The following is a 25,940-nucleotide window of genomic DNA, read 5'->3' as shown; positions in this document are numbered from 1 at the left end:
TGGACCACTGTACAGGGGTTTTGCTTTTTGTACCCGGCCAGACGGAAATAAAGTGCTCTTTCACGCTACAAAGAGGTAGGAGGCACAACAGGGGGATCTGTCCCGAACAAACATAACATGACTGCATCATTAGACGCATGTGCTATGTTTAGGGTACTAAGACCCTGCAGGGAGCGCTAAAACACTGTTCCCTGCATGTCCTGACCAAAATGATTGACAGGCAGCCTGGTGTGCTTTCACTCCAGGCTGACTGACCTGTCATTTACTTGGGCAGACCCACCCGTTTTAAAGTGGAACTAGTGATGCAATTGACTAATTTCTACATGCGTCCAGATTCGCAGGGGGCCGGAGATAGGAGGTATGCCCTAGAATACCATAACTGATTTCTAGTCCACTGATTGAATATTGGCTCTGGGCCTCTAGTGCATAGATCTTTTCTCCTCTTGCTCTCTCTTTGCCCTCAGTGATGAATAAGTGAGTTGAGATGTAAAAAGTTATATACAAAGCAACACATTTCACAGCTCTGTTACTGTAAAATAGTTAGACAAAACAACAGCCCGAGGGAATGCAGGGCAGAGCAGCTGGAACGGTGCTGGGTGTTTTCACCAGATTCCCCGGCACAGGCCCCGCCCCAAATGAAGCCCTGCCTCCCGCACATAAGCCCCGCCCCCACCGTTAAGCGGCAGACCTTGCTGCTGCTGGAAAGGCCAGAAGATGGCTGCCTGACCACCCAGCAACAGCCTCCAGTGACAGGTAGGCTTGATATGCTCAGGTGTGTGTGTGTGTGTGGACTCAGCAGTCTGTGCGTCTGCGTGGACTCAGCAGTCTGTGCGTCTGCATGGACTCAGCAGTCTGTGCGTCTGCATGGACTCAGCAGTCTGTGCGTCTGCATGGACTCAGCAGTCTGTGCGTCTGCATGGACTCAGCAGTCTGTGCGTCTGCATGGACTCAGCAGTCTGTGCGTCTGCATGGACTCAGCAGTCTGTGCGTCTGCATGGACTCAGCAGTCTGTGCGTCTGCATGGACTCAGCAGTCTGTGCGTCTGCATGGACTCAGCAGTCTGTGCGTCTGCATGGACTCAGCAGTCTGTGCGTCTGCATGGACTCAGCAGTCTGTGCGTCTGCATGGACTCAGCAGTCTGTGCGTCTGCATGGACTCAGCAGTCTGTGCGTCTGCATGGACTCAGCAGTCTGTGCGTCTGCATGGACTCAGCAGTCTGTGCGTCTGCATGGACTCAGCAGTCTGTGCGTCTGCATGGACTCAGCAGTCTGTGCGTCTGCATGGACTCAGCAGTCTGTGCGTCTGCATGGACTCAGCAGTCTGTGCGTCTGCATGGACTCAGCAGTCTGTGCGTCTGCATGGACTCAGCAGTCTGTGCGTCTGCATGGACTCAGCAGTCTGTGCGTCTGCATGGACTCAGCAGTCTGTGCGTCTGCATGGACTCAGCAGTCTGTGCGTCTGCATGGACTCAGCAGTCTGTGCGTCTGCATGGACTCAGCAGTCTGTGCGTCTGCATGGACTCAGCAGTCTGTGCGTCTGCATGGACTCAGCAGTCTGTGCGTCTGCATGGACTCAGCAGTCTGTGCGTCTGCATGGACTCAGCAGTCTGTGCGTCTGCATGGACTCAGCAGTCTGTGCGTCTGCATGGACTCAGCAGTCTGTGCGTCTGCATGGACTCAGCAGTCTGTGCGTCTGCATGGACTCAGCAGTCTGTGCGTCTGCATGGACTCAGCAGTCTGTGCGTCTGCATGGACTCAGCAGTCTGTGCGTCTGCATGGACTCAGCAGTCTGTGCGTCTGCATGGACTCAGCAGTCTGTGTGTCTGTGTGTGTGTGTATGGACTCAGCAGTCTGTGTGTCTGTGTGTGTGTGTATGGACTCAGCAGTCTGTGTGTCTGTGTGTGTGAGTGTGTGTGTGTATGGTCAGCAGTTTGTGTGTCTGTGCATGGACTATATCAAGGGAAATGTGTTTGTTTTTTAATAATCCTTGGTGGAAAATAATGGATTCTCCACCAGGGATTATTTTTTAAAAAAAAACAGTGTTGGGGGTGGGGTCAAACTGCAGCGAGGGCGGGGTTAAATGTGCCTCCCTACTTTTGTCCCTGGCCCACCATGTGCCCCCCCCCCCCACCCCTAAAAATGAATCCTAGAGACCCCACTGCAACTGACCTCCTTAAATCAACAAAATCCAATGACCTCTGACTTTTAGAGTAGATTTGCCGTTTAAAAAAACAAAAATCTCCTTCAACCCCAGACTCATTACCAGGAATCTCACCACTAGGCTCTGGCCTGCAAGGTATGAAACAGATGAGGGGATTAAAGAGTTTACAAAACAATGGCAGCAGGTATGGAATGAATTCATGTCTGAGACAAAGTTACTGGTTGGAATTGTTCACAAATGGCCCTTATGAAATCAGTACATATCACCTTACAATTAATTGTCCATTCAAGCCCTATTCCAGACAACCAATATGGCCATCCAACGGCAAGGAAAACACACAAAGTTATTCACTAAGGTGAGAAGTGTTGGGAATTCAAAGTTAATTTCATATTCAAGGTCTAATGAGCCGAACTGGCGGACTTGGAGAATGTTTCCAGTTTAGTTACTTGAATTTGAAATTCACTTTGAATTTATCTACAATTCCCACTTGAGAGAATAATTCTGAGAGAGCTACAGGAAAGAAGCCACGGCACACTGAAAACACCTCTGAACTGTACAGCACTGAATATCAGAGGAGAAGAAGGTGACCTGGCACACTAGTGGCAGGTGATATCTGAATTAGATATGTACAATCAGAATATACCATTGGTATTACCGTTGCATAGTACTGGGACCCTGACAGCATGTATTGATAAAATGGACATGAATCACAATCCCGGCACTCGCAAACACGAGATGGTGTGAAAAGTCACTATCAAGGCTGCCAAACCTCAGTGACACTGTGTGTGGTTATCATGGGAAAAAACAACAATGCAATATTATGTAATTGAAGTATAATAACATAGCTGGTAAGAGCGTTCAATGTAATATATCATGATTTACTATCGTCCATTGTGGGTTTTCTCTTGTTTGTGATTTCCTGGTTCATATCACGGTTTAAACGTAGTTTTAGGTCAAAATGATCGAACTGGACAAAGTCTCCCTCTCGGTTATGTATTTAGCTTTGGTACTATTGCCTTTAATTTCATTGGTTTTAAAGGAATAGTCTATTTCAGGCCTGCAAGGTTCAAATGTTGTGGACTAGATCTCCCATAATGCTCTTACAACTATAATGCTAGCAAAGCATCATGGGAAATGTTGTCCAAAATATCTGGAGGGCCAAAGGTCTATTTGATGTTTTTCGTCCATAGATATGCATCTCACAGAGGGGCATTGCAGAAATATGAAGCATGAGGAGCTTTCACTGCGATTTGCCAATTAAATGTTAAGCATCAAATCCAATTGAACAGAGAAGCATGGGATGCACACCCATTACCTGTTGTGCTGACACCAGACATAAAATATATTTAGTTACTGAATGTATTTTAGTCTGAAGCCTCTGGCGGATGCCTAAATGGCGTGGGGATTGCAACTTGCAATGCTACAGCTGCAGCATCAATGTCCCCAAATCACTTTGTGAGAATAAAGCGATTTTTAATTTTAGACTGTCCCTTTAAGAACAACTGATTGTTGCATTTAAAAAGAGACATTTAAGAAGTTAATAATGGATACATTCTCCTTTATAATGCCAGATATATATTTTATTCCTCACAGAAGGTGAAAGAGGAATACTTCTAAGAAGTGGTACATCGTGAGCACACACAACATACATTACACGTTACAGAACAGCGCAGTATGTGAATGTTTGTTTGGGTACGTTTTTATAACCTATTAAATATTGCTCCTACAGACACAGGCCTCCAATATAAAGCTGGTTAGAAAGTGTTTATGAACAGACTTCACAAAAACAAGCATTCCTGTTCAATAAGCATTCAGCAGCCCTGATACAAACCCCGTAAATCTTGTAAATGATCATTATGAATGTCCAATAAATCATTTTATATGAACTAATTGCATGTATTCTGTGAAATCTGGCCGCTTTGAATCTAGTAATGAATTGTAAACTAAGGGCGTTGTTCTCTAAATAGTGAGTGGTGGAATCTTGAGAAGAATGATTGAGATTTAGACCACAATAATAGGTTTTATACAGTTTTCAATGCAGAGGTTTAAAACCAGTGCAGTTATTCAACTATACAGCATTTCTGTATCGCCAATCCTGTTCATGATTCAATACAACCTAAACTACTGGCATTTTGTTAAACATTTATTCAGGACATTAGATCTCTCTAACCCGGTCCCTCCTGCGTGCCCCTCCATACTCTTTCTGATTTGGGGATATGATGCCACAATCCCACTACCACAGTGGTTATGGTACAGTGTACTAGAAATGACCAGTAATGAGAGAGTTATACCAATCACACATTGCTTCGCTTGACCATTCAAAAAAGAGTTTGGGGGAGGCAGAGATGCTGGGCCCCCAAAACTGAAGGGCCCATTAGAACTGAAACATTCTGTTTATTGTAACAAGAATACACAAGGACACAAGAAATTTGTACCTCCATTAATACAGGTCCTATTTCAGCACTTACTTCCTTAATGAAGCCCACGGAACAACGCAGAGGGGGAGTGGGCCTTGACAGGGCCAGAGAGTGGGCAGGGTTAAGAATTGGGGGTGGGCTTAGGGTAATGCAGCGTGGGGGTGGTCTAAGAGCGAGTTAAATAGCGGCCATCTTAGAGAGGAGCCATTTTAACAGAAATTCACTCACCTGTTCTTTGTCAGGTCTGTGGGTTTCCTCTGTTTTCTCGTTTCTGCAGGTATGGCGTCGTTAGAAGAAATCCTGGAGGGAGTCCGAGCGGCTGTCAGGGATCGGGGCATGGAGTGGCTACATCAGCAGCTCGGCGCTGCTGCAACTTCCCGGGAGCCGGAGCGGAGGCCTACACGGAGGACGAGGCCGCCGCAGCGTCTCAGCCCGGGTGTGGCACCCGCACCTCGTCGGAGGAGGAGCCCGTCGGTAGAGGATAGGGAAATGGCGACTGGTTCCGGCAGCGGTTTGTCGAAGCAGGCGGCGCCGGTCACTGGGACGGCTAGCCAGGCGAGGAAGGCCACGGCGAAGGGAGCGCGGGGGAAGATGGCGCCCCGCGGATCTGCGGTTGGCAGGAAGGCGGGAACGGAGCCGGTTTCCAGGACAGCTGTCGAGAAGAGTGGGTCGGGAAGCGGCCAGGAGGCCAGGGAGGCCAGATTGTCGGGAAGCGGTGAGTCGAACACCAGGGGGGGTTTGGGGAGTCAGGGCGAGAGTGTTGCTGTAGGCTCTTCACTAGCGGTCCCGTCTCAGGAGCAAGGGGATCGGGTCAGCAGTGGACAGAGGGCGGCCTTATCGAAAACCAGGTTGGGGAGCAGGACAGAGGGAGGAGAGAGGGGGCGCTGCGAGCTCAGCCACAATTCGAAGAGAGCGGCAACAGCCAGGGATGCTTCTGGTAGTCAGGCGGTAGTGGTCAGCGGAGGACAGGAGACGACGAGTAGCGGCCAGCCGGGTGGGGATGGGCCGGGGCCCATGACAGCTGGTGGAGGCAGGCGAGGCAGAGAAGTGCGGGAGGGCCCGGCAGGCAGCTCCCAGGGGGGTCTGAATAAGAGGCCTAGTGTTTGGAGGGGAAGGAGTGAAGAGCGGCGCAGCGCTAGCGCCAGGCACAGCAGAAGTAGGTGCACGGACAGAGGTCGGATGAGTGTGGACAGGAGCCCGTCGCGGGACAGGCGTAGCGACTCCAGGCACAGTTGCGGAGTTAGGCAGCGGAGGTCCGTTTCTAGGAATTGGAGGGGGAATAGTCGGCTGAGTGCATCCGGTTCTTCGGATAGGAGTGGCCGGGATCGGAGGCTGAGGTCTGTCAGCAGGGACCGTAGGGCGGCAAGGAAGAGCCGGGACTGGGACGGAAGGGAAGAGCGTAGGGAGCACGGGCGGGCAGGGGACCGATCGAACAGACTGCCCAGGTTATCGTCTCCTTACAGGTCGCGGAGTCACACGCCAGCGGTTCCGAGGAGGGACCAGGAGTGCAGGAGTCGGCGATTTACGGAAGCTCCGGGGCCTGTCAGGGCCGGTGGAAGGACGGCATCCCCTGGGCCTGAGGCGGCCGGGGGCAACAGTGGTGAGTCGAGCTCTGCATTACATCCAGGAACACTCATAGGCTGTTTGAAATCTTTATTGGACTCCTGGGAGGAAGGTAGGGAGTCACAGCAGTTTGGTAGAGTATGGGCCACAGACCGGGACCAAGGTAAGGTAGTTACTAGTAGAGGTTCGTTATCGGGGGGGGTTGCCAGTGGGGACGCGAATGCCGCGCTTCCGCTGGTGGAATCGACTGAAGGGGCGTCTGAGCAGGAGGCAGGCTTTGGGGACATCTCGGAGGCCGCACGGCAAAACGTGCACGTGTCCTTCGCGGGTCCCCTTGGCTGTCATTTAAAAGGGGAGGTGAAGGAAAAGATATGGAAAGGTGAGTTCGTGGAAATCTTTTCCCTTCTCCCCCTAGAGGAGTTCCTAGACCTCAAGGAGGAGGACAAAAAGGACGCCAAGAAGGAGGAGGAGGAAAAGAGGCGTAAGTATAGGAAGATCCCGAAGACTTTTGGGAATTGGCTGCGGGCATTTTGTATTTTGGCCAGCGTTATAGGCGAAAAGCGTCCGGATTGCTGTTCCCAGCTATTTTGCTATCTCGACGGAATAGGTGATGCGTACCGGACTTATGGGGGGCTGGCATGGTGGAAGTACGACGAACAATTTCGTCAACGGCTAGCAGCGAATGCATCCATGCGGTGGGACCAGATGGACCTGCCGCTATGGATGCGGCTGATGATGGCGCAGAAATCTGCTCCCTTTCCGGGGACAGCCGGCGCGGCCACTGGGAGCGCTGCGTCGGCGGGTCCGAAAAAAGGTTTTTGCTGGGCGTTTAACGAGGGCCAGTGTAAATGGGGGGCTTCGTGTAGGTTTAGACACGAGTGTTCCGGTTGCGGCGGGAGCCACGGGGTCAGTAGATGCTTTAAAAAAGGGAAGAGTAGCACAGGGGGAGGTACGACAGGAACCGCTGCTACAGCGACTACCGCTGGGGCGGTCCCCGGTGAAGGTCGACGTGATGTTGCCTTGGCTAAGGCAATACGATAGTCAGCAAGATGCAGAGTTTTTATGGAAGGGTTTCACGGAAGGCTTCCGGATACCCTTCAAGGCAAAAGGTCCGAGTGGGGTTAGCGCAAATCTTAAGTCTGTACTGGAACATCCGGGGGTGGTTGGGGAGAAGTTGTTGAAAGAAGTTTCCTTGGGTAGGATGGCGGGTCCGTTCGCGGCCCCGCCATTGGCGGATCTGCAGATATCCCCTTTGGGTGTGGTTCCCAAGAAGGAACCGGGTAAATTCCGTATGATTCATCATTTGTCGCACCCGAAAGGGGGTTCGGTGAATGATGACATTGACGCGGACTTGTGCTCGGTCTCCTATACATCATTCGACAAAGCCATCGAGCTGGTACGGAGAGCGGGTCGGGGGGCGTTAATGGCGAAGGTGGATGTGGAGGCAGCGTTTCGGCTGCTCCCCATCCATCCGGATTGTCATCACCTCTTGGGTTGTCATTTCGAGGACGGTTCTTTGTAGATTTGTGCCTGCCTATGGGTTGCTCCGTGTCATGCGCCTATTTCGAGAAGTTTAGCACGTTCTTGGAATGGGTGGTGCGCAAAGAGTCGGCGGGGGGATCGGTGGTGCACTATCTCGATGATTTCCTATGTGTCGGCCCTCGTGATTCGGGTAGGTGCGGTCAGCTGCTGGGGACTCTGCAGTGGGTGTCACATGCATTCGGGGTGCCTTTAGCTGCGGATAAGACAGTGGGCCCCACTACGTGCATTTGTTTCTTGGGTCTGGAGATTGACTCGTGTGCCGGTGAGTGCAGGTTGCCAGTAGATAAGCTGCAGATTTTACGACAGGTGGTAGGCGCGGCAAAAAGGGCAAGGAAGGTTACGTTAAGGGGCTTGCAATCTCTTCTAGGGAGCCTTAACTTTGCATGCAGGGTCATTCCTATGGGGAGGATATTTTGTAGGAGGTTGGCTCAGGCAACCAGCGGGGCGCGGAGGCCGTCTCACTATATTAGAGTGTCCGTCGACATGAGAGAAGATCTAGAGGTGTGGGATCATTTTCTGACCAATTTTAATGGAACGGTGTTTTTTAGGGAGCTGTCTGTGTCGTCTGAGTTGTTTACGGACGCGTCGGGCAGTATTGGTTTTGGTGCTTATTTGGCGGGAGAATGGTGCGCGGAGGGGTGGCCGGACACGTGGTTGTCATCCCCGCTTATCAGAAACCTGGCGTTTCTGGAACTGTTTCCCGTGGTGGTCGCGGTGTCACTCTGGGGCAAGGAGCTTGCCAACAAGAGGGTCACATTTCATTCAGACAACATGGCGGTAGTGCAGGCGATTAATAGCCTGTCTGCTAGCTCGCCTCCGGTGGTGCGATTGTTGCGGCGGTTGGTTTTGCTCTGTATGTCATCTAACATTGTGTTTAAGGCTAGGCACATTCCGGGGTGTAAGAATGTGGTGGCTGATGCACTCTCGTTTACAGTGGGAACGTTTTTGGGAAGCGGCTCCTGGTGCAGCGAAGGTGGGGCAGGTGTGCCCAGTCGAAATGTGGCAACTCGGGATGGCCTGCTTGGGGAGTGCATAAGGAAGTCGCTGGCGCCAAGCACCTGGTCGGCGTATGTTAAGGTCTGGAAAGTATGGGAGGAGACGGTGCTTCAGGTAGGGGGGGAGCTTTCCGCGGAGCGGAGGCTGGATGTTTTGTTGTGGATTCTTTGCCAATTGTTTGTTAAGCAGGCCTCGCCGGCCATGGTCGACAGACATATGTCGGCTCTGGCTTTTTTATTTAAGTTCAACGGGTGGGAAGATGTTACTAAACATTTCTGGGTTCGGCAGGCTATCAAGGGCTTCAGGAGAGGGAAGAAAACGGCTGACTCGAGGCGGCCGGTGTCTTTCGGGATGCTTCAACAGTTGGTGGAGCTGCTACCCTCGATATGCCGCTCGCCTTTCGAGGTTGAATTATTTGCAGGTGCATTTGTGTGGGCCTTTTTTGGGGCGTTTCGAGTCGGCGAGCTGGTGAGTGTGAACAAGGCGGGGGTTGGGGGTCTGCAGCAGGAAGACGTGGTAGTCAGCGCTGACAGGGTGAGTATCAGATTGTGCAGGTCAAAAACTGATGTTTTTGGAAAAGGCTGCACGGTGGTATTGTACGGGTTTCCGGGGTCCAAGGTGTGCCCGGTGTTGCGGGGTGATAGTTATTTAGCGCTCCGGCCAGAGGGTAAGGGCTGTTTTTTCGTACACACTGACGGGTCAGCGTTGTCACGTTTCCAGTTCACCAGGGTCTTCCGGATGGGACTGGGGAAGATGGGCCTGGAGCCCATGCAGTTTGGTACTCATTCATTCCGTATAGGGGCCGCGACAGAGGCGGCGAGGATAGGTCTGGGTGACGAGAGGATAAAAAGGATTGGTAGGTGGGAATCCTTGCGTTTCCGATCGTATGTGAGGCCAGACAGGCTGGTGTAAGTTAAAAAAAAAAAAAAAAAAAGCATTTTGAAAGTTAAGTATTTTGAGTGGTGGTGTTGGTGACGGGACGGTGGTTTGGATGACGAAGTACTAACTTTTATTTAATTTCAGGTTGGACGGTGTGGGTGATCGGCCATTCGTTCATGTATTGGGCACAGAAGAGAGCTGCAGCTAGAAGGAGCGGAACACAGCTGGGCTTTCCTCGGGAGCGGGTGGCGATCTCATGGTTTGGTTTTAGGGGATTTAGCTGGCAAGGTTTGAGCAGTGTTTTGTTCAGGAAAGTGTATGGGGGGGCGAAGCTTGATGTGGTAGTGTTGCATGGCGGGGGGAATGATTTGGGTCTTGTCCCTCAGAGGGAGTTAGTGAGATGGATGAAGAGGGACATGGACCGGCTGGTAGGGCTAGTCCCTGGCGTTGTAGTGGTGTGGTCGGAGATGGTCCCCCGATTTGCGTGGAGGCACGCTAGGGACTTGGATGCGGTAGCCCGTTGCAGGGGCAAGGTGAATAGGGCAATGTCAGCATTTATTAGACGTTTGGGGGGAGTAGTTGTCCGACACAGGGAGTTGGAGGGCATGTTGCCCGGTTATTTCAGGAGAGACGGGGTTCATTTGTCAGATGTAGGGACTGACTTGCTGAACCTGGGTTTTCAGGAGGGTATTGATAGGGCCCTGTTTTTGTGTAGTGGGGGTCGCGCATGTCCTTAAGGGGTCAAGGCATGTGCTATGGCGGAACAGGGCATGGTAAAGTCGGAAGTTGGCTGGAATTGGAAGTGGATAGGCCAAGGCCTAGGCCGGAGTAGGCCAGGTGGATAAGAGTGTTGGTAGGTTCAAGCTCTTCGGTGGCTACGAACCTAGGGGGTAGGGGTGTCTGGGTACACCCCTACAGTTACGTTTGGTTGGGGCCTCTTTGGTAGGCCGTGTGTTATAAGTTAAATGTTATTGAAATGTTATTTATTGTTTAAGTGCTAGGGTCATTGTCAGGGGTATTGTATGGGGGGGGATAGTAACAAAATGTCAGAAATGACAATGACCCTAAATTTGTTAATTTGTTTGAGATTTAATAAAGCTGTGGACGTTATACTCCAACAGAATAACTGGTGTCCGAGTCTTATTAAGGTAATTTTAAACTAACACCTGCCGAATAACGACAGTGCCTATGTCATGTAATTATTGTAAACTACCAGCATTAAGTTACAGTCCTCTAGGTACCTAATATTAATATTTAACACCAGTGACATTTCAGTAGATAATCCAAAATAATAATAAAAAGTGTTGCCATGCCAACTAGCTAGTAATATCATTGGAATTATAGTATATGTATGTTTCCCAACAAATTTGGTAACTATTTTTTTTTCACTGCAAAGCATGCTGATGGCTAGCCTTGGGACTACATTTCCCATGATGCCCATCTATGTCATTCACAAACATCTACTCAGGAGATACTTTAAAAAGAGAAAAATCTCAATGCATCCATCCTGGTAACATATTTTATAAATAAATAAATAAATCTGCAGTGTTTATGTGGGAAACAATACACACTATGTAGCTCCTGGCTGTTCGGGCTGCTTACATTATCCACCACATGGCAAAATGTCTTAAACACGCACTTACGTTTTTCTTCAAGGGTTGTTGTGGCAACCAACAAAGGCAAGACTCTCGACTGGCTTACAACAATCAATATCATTGCAAGACTGGCCGAACTGGAATCAGATCTATATTTATATAAGATCTTAATTTGTTGATGAAACACTTTCAGAACCATTCGAATCTGGTTTTGGCAAAAGACATCTTGTGCTAGATAACCCTTTTAGATCCAAAGCTTACATAAGGACACAGTTCTTGCAGCATAATATATACGTCATGTTAGCCTTGCTGTCTTTTTCAAGCCTCCGGAGAATTCTATTGTTGTAATGCACATTAAAACGTGGTCCTTAATGTATTTATACGTGGATGTGGTTTGCCTTCAGATGCAACTGCAACTCCCATAAATCTCAGCTAGTCTCAGACTGACACAACAATCCAACACAACTGACTGCTAGATGAATACGTGTTCTAGATAGCAAATTGTATTGGGCATTTAACCCCTTAAGGACACATGACATGTCTGGCATGTCATGGTTCCCTTTTATTCCAGAAGTTTGGTCCTTAAGGGGTTAAGGGCTACTCTTATTTGACAGGATATTTAATATTATGTTTACTTTTCTCCTATATTTAAAAATATGTATCGTTGAGGTGTGAAAAAAATGTTAAAGTAGAAACCCGCACCTCTTTATCCTACAATTAGGCACTTCCATTTTAGCTCCCTTTCAATCATTGTTATACGGGTTGCCATTTGCAAACGAGTATCAGCATGGAGAAAGCTTACAGAGCAGGGGAGAAATTAAAATATTTATTTTCCCCCTCGTCATTTGCAAGGTTTGTCTTCACTTTGCCTTATCTAAGCTGGATTATGATGTCATTTGCTAAATCTTTAATACGAAATTTCATATGAAACGAGGCATCACTGAGAAAAAAAAAAAAAAAAGATTATCGGCTTTATTTGTGGGTTTTTGATAGTATTGAGAAAGGGGTTTTTTTTTCGTGTCTGTGGGTTTTTGATAGTATTGAGAGAGTTTTTTTGGTAACTTTTTTTTTTACCCGATTTTCAGAGCATTGTTCAGCAGATAATTCCTTAGTGATCTATTTATCTAAAGTAAGGTTTTTCCTTATTCTAAAGGTTTTTATATAACATGCACTATAAGTTATTTTCAATGTTTTATTTAATGGTATACATTCTAGAGGAAGAGACAGTTCCCTTTTAAATAGTAAATATGCAAGTCTATCACAAGGTTATAAACTCTGAGAAATAACTGCTGGCGCTGACTTTTGGAAAGTTATAGTTATAATATCTGAACTGTCCCTTAAAGTACCTATTTTGTAACTGGGCATTTGAAAATATTCTAAAACTTCATCATTATAATTCTGAAACCAAGATGACTGTGTGTAATAGCTCATTTATCCTGTGTAATATATCTTGATTGTACAACCATATAACCATGCATCAGTGATAGTTTTGGAAACGATTTGTTTGTTTTGGTCTCTGAGTAACACAGTAGAGTCTATATATACTAAATAGCAAACTTCAGTAGTTTTAGAAGCAACTTGAAAAGACTGTTGTAACAGAGTTGTTAAAAATATGTTTAACTCATCTATTTTAATTTCATTTTTAAATCTCTTCTCAGATGACTACTAAATAGGCACCTAGCGGAAACAAAAATGAATCATTTACAGGGTCAATCGCTTAATCTGAGCATTTACCAGACAATTGTACATTTTAGCATTCTGAACTTTTAACTCTAACGCAGGCAAAAATTACTCAGCCGAGACTATAACAGACTTGGATAAGGTTTCTAATTCAGGACTTTTTGCATACATTTTAAAAATTGGGTTTCAATTCACTACAATTTAGAGTTTACATAAATCAACTCCAGCAGAGTTAGAGGTTAATTCATACAGTTCTGATATGTTGTCCCTAAATGAGTAATTCCAAAGCCAATTCCCAATTTAGGGATTAAACAAAGTAATCAAATGATGGGCACATTTTTTTTGGTCCAGAAATTGGAATAAAACAGTGCCAGATTGACACTATGTGCTGATAGTTTATTTTTTGTTTTACTTCATAGATTGTAGTACACTACTATACTTGGGATATAATTTTTTGCCTCTACTACACAGTCCTATTATAGAAGATGTATGTCTAAGAACACTACAGGCAAGCACTAAAATCAGTCGGTCAATCAGAAAGTTTTTTTATTTCCACTTATTGATAGAAGTCTAACTCAGTGGGGGGGATTTATCAAATAGCTCTGCTCTAACAGTTGGTAAAAAAAAATAAGCAAAGGAGTCCGCAAAGGTTGACTGGTTCTACCGGTTGCCATGGCGTTTACTTCACTCTTGGTACTTTAGCCCACTTTTTAGACCAGATAATTTGAGATATCTTCCCTACTGGAGTAAGGATTTCTCAGACTTGCCCCATCGCCTTGATCCATACCCTATAAGAAGAATGAAGGGGGGGCACAATCCAGTATTGGTCTAGGACCCTCAACGACCCAAGCCTTCTCTGGAAATAGGAAAAAGAAAAACCGCTGCAGAGTACGATTCACCTTATTGCATAAAAGTGACTACAATCCCATGAATATATAACCCCTGACAAACAGGATCCCTGAGCAACCAATCACCCATCATAGCGCTTTTAGCAAAACATTATTGAGGAAACATCCCCTTAGTAACATGCCAATAAAGACCTCTGGTGCTCAAACCAAGGTGGACTATATTTCCCACAATGCACTGTTAACTGTGTTGAATTAGTTAGATTACTTACTTGGATTTTTTTTTAATGATTACAAATACATTATGTGAAAGCATTCCGAATCATCTGACTTCTGATGGTGTTACTTAAAGGGACACTACAGCTTATTGAATTTGTTCTGGAAACATTGTCTATTCAGAGAAAATGCAGTGTTTACATTACAGCCTAGTGATATCTTCACTGGCCACTCCTCAGATGGCTATTAGAGATCCTTCCTGGGTAATGGCTGCCTAAAATGCACCCAAACATTCAGTATCTCCTCCCTCTGCATGCAGACACTGAACTTTCCTCATAGAGATTCATTGATTCAATTCATCTCTATGAGGAGATGCTGATTGTCCAGGGCTGTGTTTGAAGCATGCTGGCTCTGCCCTTGATCTGCCTCCTTGTCAGTCTCAGCCAATCCTATGGGGAAGCACTGTGATTGGATCAGGCCACCACTTCTAATGATGTCAGCAGACTGCTTGTTTTTCTGAGTCTAACAGCATGCAGAGTTACAGCTTCAGGCTTGAATACAGTAAGATTTTGCTATATTTATGGAGGCATGAGAAGCCCAGGGGGGCTAGATGGTGGTGTTAACACTATAGGGTTAGGAATACATGTTTGTGTTCCTGACCCTATAGTGATCCTTTAAGATTCAGAAAGAAAGTACAATATTTTCGAGATAAGAACTGAGTAAATTTGCTTAAGAAATAGAGAAATATGAAAAGAATGAAACAAAACCGGGTGCGGCCTTCAAGCTTACAAAACGATATCCTTTTTGCAAGGTGTGGTGAAGTTTGAAGCTACCAATTAGGGATGGGCAAATATGTAAAATATATCAATATATAATAATAATTCATGCATTATACATACAGTATGACGCTAAACACACACACATACAAAAAGCTCTATAATTTAATAAGGAAAAAAATTAATGTTTTTTTCCTGTCACATTCTCACAAGACTCCTGTTAAAAGGTTGTTATAACCCTGGAGGTTGAGAGGGGGAACTTTCAGGAGTAATATACCCTACTGGGCACGGTGGACAAAGTTTCCCCTCTCAATTTGCTCTAAACCTCAAAAAGCTTTCTATTACACTGATCTTCCATGCCTCCTCCTGACATCAATGGCGCCGCACGCGGTCGAATCACAAGTGATTCTTTTCTTTTTAAAACACCAATGTTGCACAGAGGGAGGCAGGGTGGAGCACCCACAAGTAAGGAGGTGGGAGGGGAGAACTAGCATCCCCTTGCAAGCAATGGAGGGTGTCCAATGAGAAGTCCAGCCCTGAAGTCACCCAGTGAGCAGACCATCACCATGGCTATATATCATATTGATATTGCAAACTTGACAAATGTTCTGCTTGATAGATATTAGACATGTGCAATTAGTTTCGGTCTGAATTAAAATTCGGACGAATTTCAGGTAATTCGGACATTTGGGTGCTTCCGAATGTCCGAATAGTTGAATTGCCGAAGTGCCGAATTGCTGAAGTGCCGAAATTACAGAATTTCCGAAGTGTAGTAGTGCTGAAGTGCCGAATTGTGAAGTGCCGAAGTTGCCGAAGTTCCGAGGTGTCAAAGTGCCAAAGTTCCGAAGCACAGTATTGCCTAATGACGAATATACTTACCCAGTGAAAGAAGAAGAATGTTACACAATTTCAAATAAAAAGTATACAAACATTTGCAACACTTACAACAATCAAGTAAATATAAGTTACTAAGCCAGTCAGTGTAATGACAGGAATGAATAAGTAGATAACTCCCTAATTCCCACGGTATTAGGGAGCTATCTACTAAAAGGCTGAAAGACCTAAATTGAAAGACTGGCTGAAAGGCTGAAAGACCTAAATACTTATCAAAAATTACTTAGTATTAGTAAATTATGCCCCTACTCACTATACCGTGAGTAGGGGCATGTCTATTAAACAGTGAGCAGTCTGTGGCTGCTCACTGTTAAAAAAAAAAAAAGGGTGCCCCCTCCATGAGCGGGTGGGGGCCCTAAAGTAAAAAAGGGGGGGAGGACCTATTGTCCTCCCCACCGGCCCCCACCCCTGAGCGGCGGGTGGGGGCCCTAAAGTAAAAAAAGGGGGGAGGACCTATTGTCCTCCCCACCGGCCCCCACCCCTGAGCGGTGGGTGGGGTCCCTAAAGGGGGGGGGACCTAATGTCCTCCCCCTTGGCCCCCACCCCTGAGCGGTGGGTGGGGGCCCTAAATTCAAATTGGGGGGACACACCTAATGTCTTCCCCCCTGCCCCCACCCCTGAGCGGAGGGTGGGGGCCCTAAACACAAATTGGGGGAGGGGACCTAATGTCTTCCCCCCCTGGGCCCCACCCCTGAGCGGTAGGTAGGGGCCCTAAACAAAAGTAAGGGGGGGGGACCTAATATCCTCCCCCCTGCCCCCCACCCCTGAGCGGCGGGTGGGGGCCCTAAATACATATTTAACCCCCCTCCCCCCAGGTGACTAGGGGTCCCCAAACCCCTAGTCACCCCCCCCCCTAAAAAATAAACTCCTACCTACCCCCTGACCCTAAAAATAATGAGGGGGGACCATTTAACTAAGTACCTTTAAAAATAAAAATAAACTGACCATTCAATGTTTTCTTTCTTCTAAAATCTTTTTTCAGCCCCAAAAAAGGCCAAATAAAAATCCATAATAACCGACGCAATAAAATAAAAAAACGAGCGCCAAAAAAAATAATCCATCTTCACCCGGCGAGGGCTCCGTGCAGACTGAGCTCTGCAAGGCGGGGGAAGGCTTATAAAGCCATCCAATCAGAATGCTCTGACAGGTAAATGAAGAGACTGACAGGTAAGTCTCTACATTTACCTGTCACAGCACTCTGATTGGTTGGTTTGAAATCCACCAATCAGAGTGCTCTGTGTCATTTTACACAGCGTGGGAAAGTTCTGTGGAATTTTTTCTACGCTGTGTAATTTGACTCTGGTTACTTAATCCACCAATCAGAGTGTTATGAGTCAAATTACACAGCGTGGGAAAATTACAAAGAACTTTCCCACGCTGTGTAAAATGACACAGAGCACTCTGATTGGTGGATTTCAAACCAACCAGAGTGCTGTGACAGGTAAATGTAGAGATTTACCTGTCAGTCTCTTCATTTGCCTGTCAGAGCATTCTGATTGGATGGCTTAAACCCACCAATCAGAGTGCTCTGAGCCTAGTTGCAGGGCGGGGCAAGGCTTTATAAGCCTTCCCCGGCCCTGCAGAGCTCAGTCTGCGCGGAGCCCTCCATGGGTGAAGATGGATATTTTTTTTTTGCGCTCGTTTTTTTTTTTATTGCGTCGGTTATTATGGATATTTATTTGGCCTTTTTTGGGGCTGAAAAAAGAAGATTTTAGAAGAAAGAAAACATCTAATGGTAAGTTTATTTTATTTTTAAAGGTACTTAGTTAAATGGTCCCCCCTCATTATTTTTAGGGTGAGGGGGGTAGGTAGGGGTTTATTTTTTTGGGGGAGGGGGTGACTAGGGGTTTGGGGGCCAAGGGGGAGGACATTAGGTGTCCCCCCCATTCTTGTTTAGGGCCCCCACCCGCCGCTCAGGGGTGGGGGGCAGGGCGGAGGACATTAGGTCCCCCCCATTTGTATTTAGGGCCCCCACCCGTCGCTCAGGGGTGGGGGCCAGGGGGGAGGACATTAGGTCCCCCCCTTATTCTTGTTAAGGGCCCCCACCCACCGCTCAGGGGTGGGGGCCAGGGGGGCCACAGGCTGCTCACTGTTTAATAGACATGCCCCTACTCGCGGTATTGCGAGTAGGGGCACAATTTACTAATACTAAGTAATTTTTACTTAGTATTAGTAAATTTGGCTGAAAGACCAATTTAGGTCTTTCAGCCTTTTGGTAGATAACTCCCTAATACCGTGGGAATTAGGGAGTTATCTACCAAGCGGCTGCAACAAAAGTCCCGAAATGACGGATTTCCGAAGTTGCCGAAGTGTCTAAGATCCGAAGTGGCGAAGTTCTGAAGTTGGCGAAGTTCCGAACTGCCCAAGGGCCGAAGTTCCGAAGTGTCGAATTGCCGAAGTCCCGAATTGATGAAGTACCGAATTTCGGAATGCCGATCCGAGCCGAATATTTTCCCCATGCACATGCATAATAGATATTTAACTAAGAACCTATCTACCAATCATTCATTTCTCTTTTTATTGGTGGGCCAAAGCTGATGTTCAGGTGACTCAGAATGGAAATCTTGTCTGCAAACTGGAAGATAATTTCCATATGTGGCCAAACTAGTGGTGCATAGAAAAAGCAACATTAATCTATTCTGTAATTAATATAATTAATGTAATAGAGCCCATTTAAGATGCTTAGGTTTCCTATGTCTTTTTGTCTTGACTCTGGTGGTTAAAATTATTTGTATCTTCACGCTGTTTCCCTGAAAGGTGACTTGTTTCCAAATCAGGAAGATACTGGTTATTGTGAGAACAGACCATTACCTACCCTGCTCATTCCAGCTTTTTTTTTACGCATCATTTATGTAGTAGCTGATTGATGTGTATACAATGTAATGGGCAACAGTCTGCAAAATACACTGATTTGAAGGAAATGCGGATCCTAATTAATTTGTAAAATATGCATATATATAATATCACTGATATATTATAATTTACAAATGTTTAAAAGACATTACACTTGCTGTTCTAGATATAACACTATTATTCTTATATAGTGCCAACAAATTCCGTAGCGCTTTACAATGGGTGGAGTAACACCATAGACGTGCGCATCCTGCCTATTGAATTAGAGTGTGCACCCTAAAGCACAAACACACATGCCGCGTGTATATGTATGTGTATTGTTTAATTGATACTCTTGTTAAAAAGTGAGTTTTTAGGGATTTTTTTGAATGAATGGAGACTGGGTGAGCGTCTAACGAAAAAGAGAAGGCAGTTCCACAGGTATGGTGCAGCCCTAGAGAATTCTTGAAGGCGAGCATCAGAGGTGGGAGTACGAACAGTAGATAGAAGTAGGTCTTCGGCAGAGCATAGGGGACTAGAGGGCTAGACACTACCATAGCAAAATATCATATCCATAACCTCACCTCTAACTTATTTCAAATTATATTTCTAACCAGAAATATTTTTTTTCTGATATGTAGATTTTTTTTCAGGGACTGATTAAATCTAACTGTAATCATATGACATAATCAGAAGTCACTGATAGGTTAAAATGATGAATTGCTATGGTTGTAGCAGGAAATAAAACGATTTACTTTAAAGTTTTAAACTATTGAAATGATAGGTAGGTTTAGCGTTTTACTATTAATCAGGTATGGGCACCGTTATGCGTAGGTGGAATAGCACTTTAGTATATACTATCCATTTCCAGGAGCCAACGTCACCACTGCTGGACTCTCACTCATGCGCGAGAGTTCAGCTTTGAGGTATATGGAAGTTCCTGCGTGTCCACCGTACAGCTAAGGGAAATGACACTGCTTGATGGCGGTAAAGAGTTTATCTTCATAAAATACTAATTATACAAGTGTGGGGGGTGACAGTACTGCTTTAAAAGGTACATTCTAACACAATTTACGCTGTGCTGCGCACACATATAATAGTGTCTGTAATTGCAGTAATTTTTATAAAGCAATATAGATAAAAAGCTCAACCCTGTCAGTGTTTGATGTCACGGAGGCAGCTTATCCGTACTTCTGACTGTCCAAGTACTTGTACAAAGTGCATCAAATTGCAAAGGGTTAATGATATATGATCAGCTCCCATTGGAAACAATGGAAGCGTATCAGAATTAGCTAAGACACTTTCTAGTTTGATGAGAGATCTTAGCAAAACATGTGCATTTGAAGCAATGCAGGAACTTAAAAAAAAATGCATATGTTCTAATGCAATATCTATAGAATGCATGAAAATTGTAAGTCAGCAACAGCCTGGAGAAACTTTGTAAGAATACACATTTCTCCATTGCTATGCCTTATTTCTCACACTTCCAATCACTAGATAACACAGAAGGCTACAAAAAGCTGTGTAAACATTGCCTGGATTAACCACTTTTTTTTCTTAGAAGGGAATGTGCAATGTGAACCATCCTGTAACTGACCCTATGACAAGAAATGAAGATAGTGATGCACTGTCAATTTGGCCAGTATTTCCCTCTAAATTAATATCTCTGCACAAATCATCCCTGGGAGGGCTAACGTAAATATAAAAGATGAGTTCTGCAGAACTGCAGATTCAGGATAATGATCCTGCCAAGTATTCACTGGCTGAGAGTGTCAGCTGACTATGATGGCAATTATGTTAATTGAAAGTTGCACAGGACTGACATTAGCCAGACTGGAGCAGCATAGTGATTAAACTATCTGTGATAACTTCAAGTCACTGAAGTGGTTATGGTGCCTGCATAATCCCTTCAACCCCTTCACCTACAGTGAGGGTAAAACGTACTTGATCCCCTGCTATTTTGAACGTTTGCCCACTGACAAATTATTGATCAGTCCAAGTTTAATGGTAGGTGTATTTTAACAGTGAGAGACAGAATAACAAAAGCAAAATCCAGAAAAACACATGTCAAAAAAGTTATAAATTGATTTGCATGTCAATCATTTAAATAAGTATTTGATCCCCTATAAATCAGCAAGATTTCTGGCTCCCAGGTGTCTTTTATACAGGTAATGAGCTGAGATTATCAGCACTCTCTTAAAAGGGTCCTAATCTCAGCTTGTTACCTGTATAAAAGACACCTTTTCACAGAAGCAATCAATCAGATTCCAAACTCTCCACCATGGCCAAGACCAAAGAGCTGTCCAAGCAGGGCCGTCTTTAACGCGGGGCAGACGGGGCAGCTGCCCCGGGCCCAGTTGCTCCTGGGGGGCCCAGAGCAGCTGCCCCGTGGGCCCCGCGATTTGCGCAGCCCACCTTGGACCCGGCGGTGCGGCTGCACAGAGCCGCACCGGCCCGCACGCTGAGGAGGCTCCCCGGGTGGCTCATGCACTAAGGGCCACCCGGAGAGCATGTGTGAGCAGGGGCTCGGTCTGGCGCTGTGACGCTTAAACAGTGCGACCGGGCCCCTTCCTGTACCGGTTGGGAGGAAGTGACGTCACTTCATCCCGACGGAGAGCACAGCCGTGCGGGAGGAGAATGGCAGGGAGGGGAGTTCCAGAGGAAAACTCCCATCTGCCTCAGCCTGCCACTGGACCCCAGGGAAACCACCCTCCAGGAAAAGGTAAGAACCTGGAGGGTGGCTAAATGTATGCTTGTGTGTAAGTATGTTTGTGTGTGTCAGTATGTCTGTCTGTGTATGTATGTATGTGTGTGTGTATGTCAGTAGGCCTGTGTGTGTCAGTATGTCTGTCTATGTGTATGTCAGTATGCCTGTGTGTCAATACTTCTGTCAGTGTATGTGTCTGTGTGTGTCAGTGTATGTGTCTGTGTGTGTCAGTATATCTGTCAGTGTATGTGTTTGTCTGTGTGTCAGTATATCTGTCAGTGTATGTGTCTGTGTGTGTATGTATGTCTGTGTGTGTCAATACGTCTGTCAGTGTATGTGTCTGTGTGTCAGTATATCTGTCAGTGTATGTGTCTGTGTGTGTATGTATGTCTGTGTGTGTGTGTGTCAATACGTCTGTTAGTGTATGTGTCTGTGTGTGTCAGTATATCTGTCAGTGTATGTGTCTGTGTGTGTGTATGTATGTCTGTGTGTGTGTGTGTCAATACGTCTGTTAGTGTATGGGTCTGTGTGTGTCAGTATATCTGTCAGTGTATGTGTCTGTGTGTGTATGTATGTCTGTGTGTGTGTGTGTCAATACGTCTGTTAGTGTATGTGTCTGTGTGTGTCAGTATATCTGTCAGTGTATGTGCCTGTGTGTGTATGTATGTCTGTGTGTCAGTATGTCTGCCAGTATATATTTGTGTGTCAGTGTATGTGTGTGTCAGTATGTATCTGTGAATGTTTTAATGTCTGTCTGTGTGTATCTGCCAGTACGTCTGCCTATGTGTATGTCAGTATGCCTGTGTGTGTGTCAGTATGCCTGTGTGTGTGTGTCAATACGTCTGTGTGTGTGTGTCAGTATGTCTGCCAGTATATATTTGTGTGTCAGTGTGTATCTGTGAATGTTTTAATGTCTGTCTGTGTCTGTATGTGCCAGTACGTATGTCAGTGTGATTGCACATTGGGCGTAATTGGGGGGAGGGATAGGAGGGGCAGGGCCCAGGGGGCCCAAGAAAATGCATTGCCCAGGGTCCTAATCATATTAAAGACGGCCCTGTGTCCAAGGATATCAAGGACAAGATTGTAGACCTACACATGGCTGGAATGGGCTACAAGACCATCGCAAAGCAGCTTGGTGAGAAGGTGACAACAGACAACAGTGCAATTATTCACAAATGGAAGAAACCCAAAATAACTGTCAGTCTACCTCGGTCTGGTGCCCCATGCAAGATCTCACCTCATCGAGTTTCAATGATCATGGTCAACGGTGAGGAATCATTCCAGAACTACACAGGATCTTGTTAATGATCTCAAGGCAGCTGGGACCATAGTCACCAAGAAAACAATTGGTAACACACTATGCTGTGAAGGACTGAAATCCTGCAGCACCCGCAAGGTCCCCCTGCTCAAGAAAGCACATGTACAGGTCCGTCTGAAGTTTTCCAATGAACATCTGAATGATTCAGGGGAGAACAGGGTGAAAGTGGTGTGGTTAGAGGAGACCAAAATTGAGCTCTTTGGCATTAACACAACTCGCCGCGTTTGGAGGAGGAGGAATGCTGCCTATGACCCCAAGAACACCATCCCCACTGTCAAACATGGAGGTGGAAACATTATGCTTTGGTGGTGTTTTTCTGCTAAGGGGACAGGACAACTGCACCGCATCAAAGGGAAGATGGACGGGGCATTGAAAATGGGTCGTGGATGGGTATTCCAGCATGACAATGACCATGACAAAATACACAGCCAAGGCAACTAAGGAGTGGCTCAAGAAGAAGCACGTTAAGGTCCTGGAGTGGCCTAGCCAGTCTCCAGACTATAATCCGATAGAAAATCTGTGGAGGGAACTGAAGGTTTGAGTTTCCAAATGTCAGACTCGAAACCTTAATGACTGTCAGTGGGCAAACTTTCAAAATCCGCAGGGGATCAAATTTTTTTTCGGCACTGTATAGCAAATTTTAAAATAATAATAGTTACATAGGCTGAAAAGAGACATCTATCCATCAAGTTCAGCCTTCCTCACATTTGTTTTTTGCTGTTGATCCAAAATAAGGCATAAACACCCAGTTTGAAGCACTTCCAATTTTGCAACAAACTAGGAAAAATATTGAACCCAGAATAGCAGTCAGATTTATCCTTGGATCAACTAGCTATTACCCTACAGTTGAAAAATTATATAATTGAATATAATGTTTTTGCAAGTATGCATCTAGTTGATGTTGAAACATCTATACAGACTCTGATAAAACAACTTCTTCAGGCTGAGAATTCCACATCCTTATTTTTCTTACGGTAAAAAAACATTCCTTTGCCTTAGACTAAATCTTCTTTCTTCCAGTCTAAACGCATGACCTCGTGTTCTATGAATAGTCCTATTTGTGAATAGATTTCCACACAATGGTTTGTATTGGCCCTGGATATATTTTTATAATGTTATCATATCCCTCTGAGCTGACATTTTTCTAAACTAAAGAGGTTTACATTTGTTAAAGGAACACTATAGGTTCAGGAATGCAAACATGTGTTCCTGACCCTATACTGTTTAATTCACTATTTAATAATACACACACAAGCAAGTATATCCCAAAGTGTAATTGCTCAAACACCAGTGAGGTATCCCCTCCACCTTCACAAATACAGTAATATAATACAACAAATAGGTGGAGCTTGCCGCTCCTTAGCTCGCTTAGAAAAGATGAAAACTCACTTTATTTCCAGCGCCGCGCAGGTCCGCCGAAGCTGGCCCCGCCCACGATCCGCCTCCTTGCTGACATCAGCAGAATTGCCAGTATTGCGAAATGGGTTAGTGTTTTACCCTACGTAAAGGTTTTTCTTTATTTTCAATATGATTTGTTTTTTACCATACTCGGACCTTCCTGATTTTACCTTCAAGATTTTATCCGTAAGATTCTCACATTGAATTCCTTGGTGGGGAATAAACTACCTATGTTCTCCACATGTGAGCATAATGTTATTATTGTTTATAAAGAGCCATGCAATTCCACAGCGCTGTACAACAGTATATCTGCACATCCAAGCAAAAAAAAGTAACGCCTGGACACAGGGGCCACATCTGTATACATATTTAAGCAGAAGTTACATACTGGTCCGAAAAGTCCTTCACCAAAATACCGGGCCAACAAGCATTTCCACAAGTGTACATATATGGACAAAATTTTTGTTTTTGGTTCCATTTGATATTGCACTAGGCATACTGAAATTAAAGATACATAAATACATTACTTTCCAGGACAAAATACTCAGATTCTGACGGTGGTTTTCTGCAAACCGCTTGATAGTGGTTAAGTACAGACTTCTGCCTCCTATCAGCAAGTATTGGTAGAGAAAAAGTGCACATAGAAATTCTAGAGAAGACAAGTACGTTTTTTCCTCCTCCTTTGTGGATATTAAGAATCTTTTAAGTAACAATTCATAAACATCTGTTTTCTGATTCTGATTTTAATGTAAAAACACAATAAAAAAGAAACAATTTCTAATTTCAAACTTACCATAAATTGACTTGGCATTTGGTTTGGACACCCCATTCACACTAAAAAAATAAATAAAAAAAATTGAAGCATAACTGTAGACTGTTTAAACTTTTTATAATAGTTCTAATTAATATATTATTTGTGTTATGATATCCATAAGGTATACCACTGGAAAACCCTGCTGTAAAGCGTTCTAGGAGTAACATTTGATTAAGAGCTGCATTTGACGGAAGCCTCGCAAGTGTCTGTCAGGAAGTGGTCAGAATGCCTCTAGAGGTCCTTTATTATCTGCCTTAGCTGCTACCAGGAAACATATAGAGAACTAGTCAGTTCAAAACTTTAATATTAAAAAAATAAAATACAATAAAAAAAGAGGGTACAGCATATGAGAAATTAGGAAAGCCATAAACAGCAACACAATACACAATACACACAAAAGTTCAACACATATGCCATCTAATTTAAGTCAGGAATCCAGCACAAGCAGTTTGGCAAGGTTTTGGGCACTTATACCACCCCGCAGTTTGCTAGAGGCATGTATTTATTTTATGACACTCGCTTGACAGTGTTTGGACTGATTAAACTCTAGATAAAATGTTAAAGTGGCTGCCAATTTAAAATTGATTGTACTTTGAACAATAAATAGAGAAGTAAACTCAGTTGTCAAAACAGAAACAAAAATGTCAGCTAAGGGGAGTATGTAGTTATTATATCTGATGTATATTGATTCCCTTCCTGGAGGCCCCTGCGGTTTGGGCAGGCTATTATTTCATCCAACAATGAAAATGTGATTACAGAGTCTATTAATGTAGAGCTAAAGTTGCAAATCAGCTTTGTGAGTAATATTTTGATTAGTATCAATTAATTATCCCCAAAAAGCAGTTATTTAAAGAAATTCTCCAAACCTAAAAACACTACGATTTGCTGAAGTAATTTAGGATTTAACAGAGAGTCACCTCTTTTATTCTTTATAAAACTAAGCTTATCAACACTCCAGAGTTTGGAAACAAATGTATTAGTATCGCTAATGTCCCTTTAAACGTTCATATACTGACAAAAAATTACCATATGCAAAAATAAAGTTACCTTTGTGACCAAAATTAAAAAGGCCAATAAAATGGCACATTTTTACATTTCTTTTTGTGTTTGGGTGATTTGGCGCATAATTGTGAAAGAATATAAAAACATAGTTTACTTTTTGACACTTGGAATGTTCGTTTTCCATAGTATTAACACATAGAGAATGACAGCGCTGACAGGTTGTGATATATTTAAGATATCAAAAGGCAGTTGCAACATTCACGCTGACTATTGTGTAGTAGGAGGTAAAAACTTATTAATCTTAAT

General features: G+C 44.9%; 1 protein-coding gene across 1 annotated transcript in view; it reads right to left on the bottom strand.

The window, feature by feature from the left end:
- The window catches only part of EPS8L1 (EPS8 signaling adaptor L1), a 123,501-nt gene that overhangs the window by 49,297 nt on the left and 48,264 nt on the right, over positions 1–25,940 (bottom strand). The window contains exon 3 of the mRNA XM_063435790.1: positions 24,612–24,652. Within this exon, the coding sequence (XP_063291860.1) occupies positions 24,612–24,652 (41 nt within the window). The remainder of the gene's footprint in view (positions 1–24,611; positions 24,653–25,940) is intronic.

Source organism: Pelobates fuscus, chromosome 11 (assembly GCF_036172605.1).
Source record: "Pelobates fuscus isolate aPelFus1 chromosome 11, aPelFus1.pri, whole genome shotgun sequence".
NCBI lineage: Eukaryota > Metazoa > Chordata > Amphibia > Anura > Pelobatidae > Pelobates > Pelobates fuscus.
Note: the sequence above shows the minus strand (reverse complement) of the source record. Positions and strands in the feature narration are given on the sequence as shown.